Raw genomic sequence first — 7,919 nt, forward strand, 5'->3', positions numbered from 1 at the left:
CTCTGTTTGGGGTGTGTATTATTTTTGTAACAGTCCAATAAGTTTGAATGTATTTCCAAATAAAAAGCTTAAAATTAAAAAAAATAATAATAATTGATTTTAGGCAAAGGGAACATGATGAAAATCTAGACATGGCAGCTATGCAGACCTCAGCTCCTGGAATCTTAAAAGAATGTGACAATGCCAACTCATAATCAGAAGAACTCAGCTCTGGTATTAACAGTCACTCCCTTCTTACAATAGCTAAGAGGCTCTTCTTCTTAAGTGGATTCTAAAATATATGCATACCTAGTTGCAATTTAAAAAGGAAATATTTTTCAATATTGTAGTGGTTTGAAACTGTACAGCCCCCAGAAAAACATGGTCTTAAGTCTAATCCATTCCACTGGATTAGACTTAATCCAGTATGAACCCCTAGGTTACTAGGGGTATGAACTCCTAGTAAGTAGGGCCTTTTGTGGAGGTTACTTCAGTTAGGGTATAACCCACTTCAATCAGGATAGGTCTTTTTTTTTTTTTTTTCAGGGTGGTCTTAATCCTTTTACTGAAGTCCTTTATAAACAGAATGGATTCAGACAGAGAGAGAAAAAAGCCAGGAAAACAAGAAATTGAAATAAAAACCCTGGAACAGAAGGGAGGGACTAGCAGATGCCACCATGTCCCTTGCCAAGTGACAGAGCCAAGTACTGCCTGCAGCCCATCTAAGCATTGCTTAGAAGATGCCTTGATTTGCATATTTTTCCCGACCTCATAACTGTAAGCTAATAAATTCCCACTATTTAAGCTGATGTAGTATTTTGGTATTTGCTTCATCAGGTTAGGTAACTAAAAGAAATATATTGGGAAGTGGACTTGGCCCAGTGGTTAGGGCATCTGCCTACCACATGGGGGGTCCGCAGTTCAAACCCCGGGACTCCTTGACCCGTGTGGAGCTGGCCCATGTGCAGTGCTGATGCGCTCAAGGAGTACCCTACACAGGGAGTACCCTGCGCAAGGAATACCCTGCGTAAGGGGTGTCCCCTGCGTAGGGGAGCCCCAAGCGCAAGGAGTATGCCCCATAAGGAGAGCCACCCAGCACAAAAGAAAGTGCAGCCTGCCCAAGAATGGCGCTGCACACAGGAGAGCTGACACAGCAAGATGACGCAACAAAAAGAAACACAGATTCCCAGTACCGCAGATAAGGATAGAAGCGGTCACGGAAGAACACACAGCAAATGGACACAAAGAGCAGAGAAGGGGGGAGGGGAGAGAAATAAATAAAAAATAAAACAAATATATTATCTCTGGCAATATTTGACATTTAATTATAATTTTGAGTATTTTCATAATATTTAATATTTATTAGAAGGCAGCCTGTGGTTGAACGCACAATCTTTCTGTACAGGAAAGTTTCCTTTTATTCCCTGTTCTGCCATTTCCCAGCAGGTCACTCTCCAAGCCTGGACAAGTTTTCCTCTGTGCTTTATTTTCCTCATCTGTTAATTAAGGAAGATATTTTCATCATAAAGTTTTTGAGAGCAACATACAAAGCAGTACATGTAAGATTTTAGAACAGTCTCTTGCATAAAGTAATACTTAATAAATGTTGCTATTATTAATAATAATAATAATTGAATGTAAGAATGAACAGCATCTACACCTTCACTACCATTGGTTGGTAACAACCCTGAGGTCCAATAACAAGGGGCTGGTCAGATAAATTTTAATACAACATACCCATACATGAAATTATACACACAGTCCACCAAAAGAATAAAATGTGTGCACACATGGCTAATGTAGGATGATCCCTAGGAAAAGGCAGGTTAAGAACGGCAAAGTATAAAACACACACATATGCTTGTGATTATATCTAGAAATGACAAGCCACAACTTCTAGCAAACCAAGAATTGGGGTGGGGAAAGTTCACTTTTTACCGTTTTGTATTATCTGGATTATTTCTACCACCTGTACTCAATACTGTTTCAATTTAAAATTAGTTAATAACAAAAAAAAATCTTATAGGAAGACACGTTGGAATTCTGAACTATAATGATTTTCCTGCCGCCCAGCTCACTGGGTGACAGAGACCAGTCGCTTGCAGAAACCTAGATCAGGTCTAGCTGTGAAGTGCTTACTTTGTGCCAGGCGTTGTGCAGCTGGCGCGTCTTGCTCCAATCTTAACTGGCACATGTTCAGTCCTCACAACCAGTTGGTTGAGGTAGGTTCTTCCCATTAAAAGCGACGAGGACTCTGAGCCCAAGTAACACAGCCAGTAAATCGGGAACTCGAGCTCTAATCCCTCTTTCCCTTCCCTGCCCATCCCGCCTCTCCCAAGCAGCTGTAACATTCCGGGAAACACAAAAAAGCAGCCCCATCCCCTCTCCCAGACTCAGAATAGACTGGGCAGCTTTACTGTGTTGACACTTAAGTATTAGGATCAACAATACTATTTTGCTAGGATAGGGCTTAAAAACGTCCGCTGTACCGGTAATTTCATTCCCCCTCAGCCCTTGAGCTATCCGCCCTAATATCTAATAAAATAACTTAGCAGATAACCGAGCAGGGTCTGAGCTTCCTACTTCTCAGCTGTTACTATGTTGTGTATCACAGGCTTTCTTCCAGGGAGAGAAAAACTTTACCATCTGGGGAGGCTCCTCAAGGGCGCGTCAGACAGTTCCCACGTTCGGAGAATTCCCGAGTTCGCGACCAAACCCGCCACCCCGCAGCGGGACCAGCACCGTCTAGGTGTCCAGTTCCCAGGACTAGGATGAACCGCACCGACCCGCGCCCGACTTCTCAGAAGCCCCGCAGCTACCGCGCGCTCCGCCGGGTGCGCCGGAGCGCGCTCCGCGGCAGGGTCCTCCCAGCACTTGGGCTTCACCCAGCTCCCGGGAAGCCTGAGGCGCCCCAGGGGGGCGCAGCTGGGTGGCCCCTTACCCGCCAGGCCAGGTCCAGGTCGAAGTCCCGCGCGCGCAGGAACCGCAGCAGGAAGGCGTCCGAGAGCGGCTGGGGAGTGGGCGGGACGCCCGCCGCGCGCGCGCGGCGCCGCAGCTCGGCCAGGCCCGGCTGCAGCAGCGGCGAGTGGTCGGGCAGCGCGTTGAGCTGCGGCCCCGCCGGCGGCCCGCGCGGCTCCTCGGCCATGCCCGCCGCGGCGCTGGGCCGCCGCCGCCCGCCGGCCGGGAAAAGCGCGGGCCCGCGCCGCCCTGCGGGCCCTCCTCCGCGGCCGCTGCCAAGCGCACACCCACCCCCGCCCCGCGGGGCCGTCACGCCAGCGCCTGGCCCGAGCGGCCGCCTAGGTGGAAACTTAGATGGAAACGGAGGCTTGCCCCAGGGAGGGAGGAAGAGGTGTTCCACGCCAAGGGGGCGATGTCAGAAAAAGTTAGCTGGGATAGTGGCATGTCTTAAAAATAATCTGCTAAAAAATTGTTTTTTCCCCTTCCTTCCCTTCCCTCCCCTCCCCTCTTCCATCCTTTTTTTCTTTCTTTCCCTCTTTCTATCTCTTTCTCTCCCTCCCTCTCTTCCTCACCGTCTTGGAGCTGGAAAGAGCCTTAAACAGCCATTGGGTGGCACTGGGGCAGGCGTGCTGCTGAGCCCTTCTGCTCCCTCCTCCCTCCACTGAGCCCCAAACTTTCTGAAATACAGGTAGTCCGTCGTCCGTGATGCATCTTCAGCAGCCTGACTACTCCCCGCCTTCAACCTAATTCAGGCAAACCTTTCTCAGTTCCTGGTACCTACGCCTGCCCACAAGTGTCAACCTTATTGTAAACACCCTGACCTCCGTTACACTCTGCCACCCCTGGAATTGAAGCACCCCTAGTCTCCCAGGAGACAGCCCCAAGCCCTTGGTGTAAGGCATCCAGGCGACTCTGGGCAAGGAAGATGAAAGCAGGGAAGTGATGTGGAAGTCAGAAAGGGGTTCAGTTGAGCTTTTCTGGATCTCTACTCACTGAAATTATGAACAGCATTGACCTGTCTTCCCAAGGGAGAACTACTGAAACTAATTTTCATTGCACGTGTGGGGTCCTGGGTTCGGTTCCCAGTGCCTCCTTAAAAGAACGAAGATGAACACACAATGAACAGACACAGAGAGCAGACAGCAAGGGCAAACAATAAGGGGGCAGGGGTGGAGAAATAAAAAAATAAACCTTTAAAAAATATATTGCAAATAAGAGGGAGACAGTCAAAGCTTTTGGCCTTTACTCAGAGTGACATGGAAAACTGTGGAGTAAAGATATACAATCCAACATGAAACTGCAATGAAAGAGATACAGAGAAAGTGCACAGAGAACAAAAATGAAGTCTACCTACCTTTGCCTTGATCTGGGAAGACCTCCCAAAGGGAAAACATGGGATTGGCTTTAGTGGATACACTTGGAAAGTTGGCTTGGTAAAGAAAATAGGGAAAGCTCAGGGAGAAGCTGATCTAGTCAAAAGAGGCACCTAAGGTAAGGCTTTACTTGATGAGCTGAATAATTAAAAATACCAGGGAAGTCAGTCTTTAGCTAAAAGTAAATTCATGAGGGGGGGAGAGGAGAATGTGGTGCAAGGATATGAGGGGGTTAACAGTGCTGGAGTGGGATTGGGAGGGGAGTTTGGTTGGGTAACCCATGGAACTCAGGCAAGGGCTGGGTGAAGGAACAGGTGAATGTGTGGCTTGGTGAACTCATGGGGAGGCTAAAGACTGGTGAGAATACAATGGTGGGAGTGCTCTTGCAGCATCTATGGCAGTGGAGTGTGACTGGTGCAGGGGGTAAGAGGATGTGTGGAGATGGGTATACCTGGGGCATGCCACTATGGAAGATGAATGTGTTTATGCTGTCATAGGGTGTTTTCTCAGTGAGTGGAGACCCACACAATAACCAACAAAATCTTGAGATACCACCCTAGGAAGTCCTGCTATGTTCTCAAATAGAGTGGCTAAAATCTCTGAATATATAGGCAGTTCTTCGTAAAAGAAAACTGACCAGTATGCCAGGCATTTGATATTAATGCTTGTACTTATGAACCTTATTCTTTGTAAAAGTGAAACTTATCCTAATAACAACTAATGCCCGAAAGCTACCTCATGAAACCCTCCTTGTTACTCAAATGTGGCCTCTCTCTAAGTCAAACTCAGCAAATAAACTCACTACCTTCACCCTGGCATGGGACATGACTTCCAGGGATGAGCCTCCACGGCACTGTGGGATTATGACCAAGTGCTAACCAGGGATGCATTTGGAAAAAATACCTGGACCAGAAAGGGGGGAAACATTAGCCACAAAAGAGTTTATGGCTAAGAGATTTCAAAATGAGTCAAGACATGCATAGGCTACGCTTATGCATGTCTTAGACAGATACCACTAACTGCCACAATAAACAAAACCTCATACCGGGGTGCTTCTGAGGGCTCTAGAAACATCTGGTTACTATAGGCAAGGCACACAGCCTCATGAAATTAGCACCCTGTTGGTGCTCCTTACCCTGGAATATATAATGTTTCCCCACTATAACAGAATTAGACATTTTCTAATTTCCCTACTCATGATTCTTCTACTCCTTTTATTTGAACCTATAATTAGCACTATACCCATTAAATATGTATCCCAGAGACTTAAATCTTCAGTCTGTTCATGTGCTGGTTGAGTCCTGAAACTCAGCAAATTTGCAACCAGTACCTGCTCTCATTGGACTCATCTAGGACAACTAATAACAGAATGATAACAGGCAACTCCCACCCCCCAAAAACAAAAAGTAGCTACAACTGCAAGCAACATGGTTCCTTCCATATGCTGTATAATATCTAGCCCCCTCCTAGTCTGAAGCACAGTGGGCAATATCATCCCAAAAGCCTCAAAATTAAGGAATGAACAAATATAAAAAAAGGGACTGCAATCATGGACCAAAGTAGACTTATTAGTTTTGTAGTAATGGAAGAACTTAATTAATACAAAGATATAAAGATATAAAGATAGTGGTTACCAGATGTTCTGCGGGGAGGGAGAGGGAAGAACAGGTGGAACACAGGACATTTTTAGGGCATTGGAATTGTTCCGTATTATATTGCAATGGCAAATACAGGCCATTATGCTTTTTGTCAAAACCTATAAAACTGTACCGTGTAAACCGTAATGTAAACTACAGACCTTGGCTAGTAACAATGCTTCAGTATTTGTTAATCAATTGTAAAAAGTGTACCACACTAATGTAAGATGTTATTAATAGGGGAAAATGTGAGTGGGGAGGGGGTGGCATATATGGGAATCCCCTATATATGTATATATTTTTAAGGACAAATGGGGAATTGAACCCAGGACCTTGTACGTGTGAAGCAAGCGCTCAACCACTAAGCTCTACCCATTCCTGTCTCCTATACTTTTTTCTTAAAGATTTATTTTATTTATTTCTCTCCCCTTTCTTCCCCCCGCCCATTGTCTGCTCTCTGTGTCCATTTGGTGTGTGTTCTTCTGTGCCTACTTGTACCCTCGGTGGCACCAGGAAACTGCATCTCTTTTTTTTTTGTTGCATCATCTTGCTGCATCAGCTCTCTCTGTGTGGCGCCACTTCTGGGCAGGCTGCACTTTTTTCACACGAGGCAGCTCTCCTTGCAGGGTGCACTCTTTGTGTGTGGGGCGCCCCCCCCCCCCACGTGGCAGGGCAGCTCTGCGCGTGGGCCAGCTCACCACACAGGGCAGGAGGGCCTGGGGATCAAACCCTGGACCCTCCCATATGGTAGGTGGACGCTCTATCAGCTGAGCCACATCCTCTTCCCTGTCTCCTATAATTTTGATGTAACTTCCCTATAATCTAAAGCTTATAAAAAAATAAGGTTTATAGTTAAAAAGTAAATTCACAAGAGAGATTATATATCATGTTTTCTTTCAAAAATTTTTTCCAACATACTCTTTGGCTCTTCTTTAGTTATTGGCATCTGCTTTTTTCAAATTTGGCAGTTTGGTGAGAGGCCATGGATGTTACCAAGCTAGAGCTACAGTAACCTTGCTAAAAATGAACTATGTGTGGGTGTGGAGTCCAAATTTATTATTTCAGCAACTGCTACAACTCTCATAAGACAAGTTCAAAACAACATAGATTGATTGCCATTGAACTTGGTGATAATGGAGCCAACTCAAAGCCTAGGTGGTTGTGAGAGATGGATCCTCAAATAACCAAGAAGTGGCAGTGGTAGTGGTAGATGCTTATAACTAGAATGTGAAGCAACTCCCAATTTCTACAGTTAGTCCAGTTGAAGTAAAGAGTGTGTCCTTAAATGAAAGAAAAAGAAGGAAAGTTGAAAAAGTAGTGGCATACACCTACAAGGTGAGAGTCATATACTAAAACTTGTCTACTTTTTTCTTTTGTGTGTGTGTGTCTTTCAACAAAGTATTTTGGATCTATATAAAGTTTTTAAAATTCTTGGAAGAAGTTTTCAATTTTTGTGTGAAGTGTTTCCAAATTTGCTATTCTCAAATTTTACTCTGGTGAGCTCTCATGCTTACTGAAAGTACATCTGGGACTCTAGAATAAAAATTTCAAAGGCGGGCGGCAGACTTGGCCCAGTGGTTAAGACATCCGTCTACCACATGGGAGGTCCATGGTTCAAACCCAGGGCTTCCTTGACCCGTGTGGGGCTGGCCCATGCGCAGTGCTGATGCGCGTGAGGAGTGCCCTGCCATGCAGGGGTGTCCTCCGCGTAAGGGAGCCCCACGAGCAAGGAATGTGCCCCATAAGGAGAGCCGCCCAGCCTGAAACAAAGTGCAGCCTGCCCAGGAATGGTGTCACACACACGGAGAGCTGACACAACAAGATGACACAATAAAAAGAAACACGGATTCCCATGCCACTGACAACAGAAGCAGACAAAGAAGAAGATGCAGCAAATAGACACAGAGAACAGACAACCGGGGTGGGTGGGGAAAGGGGAGAAAAATAAATAAATAAATCTTTTTAAAAAAAA

The 7,919-nt window shown here is 45.8% G+C and overlaps 1 protein-coding gene and 1 long non-coding RNA gene across 2 annotated transcripts in view; both read right to left on the bottom strand.

The window, feature by feature from the left end:
• The window catches only part of TTPA (alpha tocopherol transfer protein), a 30,198-nt gene extending 27,016 nt beyond the window's left edge, over nucleotides 1–3,182 (bottom strand). The window contains exon 1 of the mRNA XM_058275572.2: nucleotides 2,921–3,182. Within this exon, the coding sequence (XP_058131555.1) occupies nucleotides 2,921–3,124 (204 nt within the window). The 5' untranslated portion in view covers nucleotides 3,125–3,182. The remainder of the gene's footprint in view (nucleotides 1–2,920) is intronic.
• LOC105746635 (uncharacterized) lies at nucleotides 1,278–2,860 on the bottom strand. Its single transcript, XR_011645628.1, has 2 exons — nucleotides 2,623–2,860; nucleotides 1,278–1,475 (listed from the first exon to the last, which is right to left on the bottom strand). It is a non-coding gene; the product is annotated as an uncharacterized lncRNA (long non-coding RNA).
• Nucleotides 3,183–7,919: the final 4,737 nt, after the last annotated feature.

Source organism: Dasypus novemcinctus, chromosome 14 (genome assembly GCF_030445035.2).
Source record: "Dasypus novemcinctus isolate mDasNov1 chromosome 14, mDasNov1.1.hap2, whole genome shotgun sequence".
Taxonomy (NCBI): Eukaryota; Metazoa; Chordata; class Mammalia; order Cingulata; family Dasypodidae; genus Dasypus; species Dasypus novemcinctus.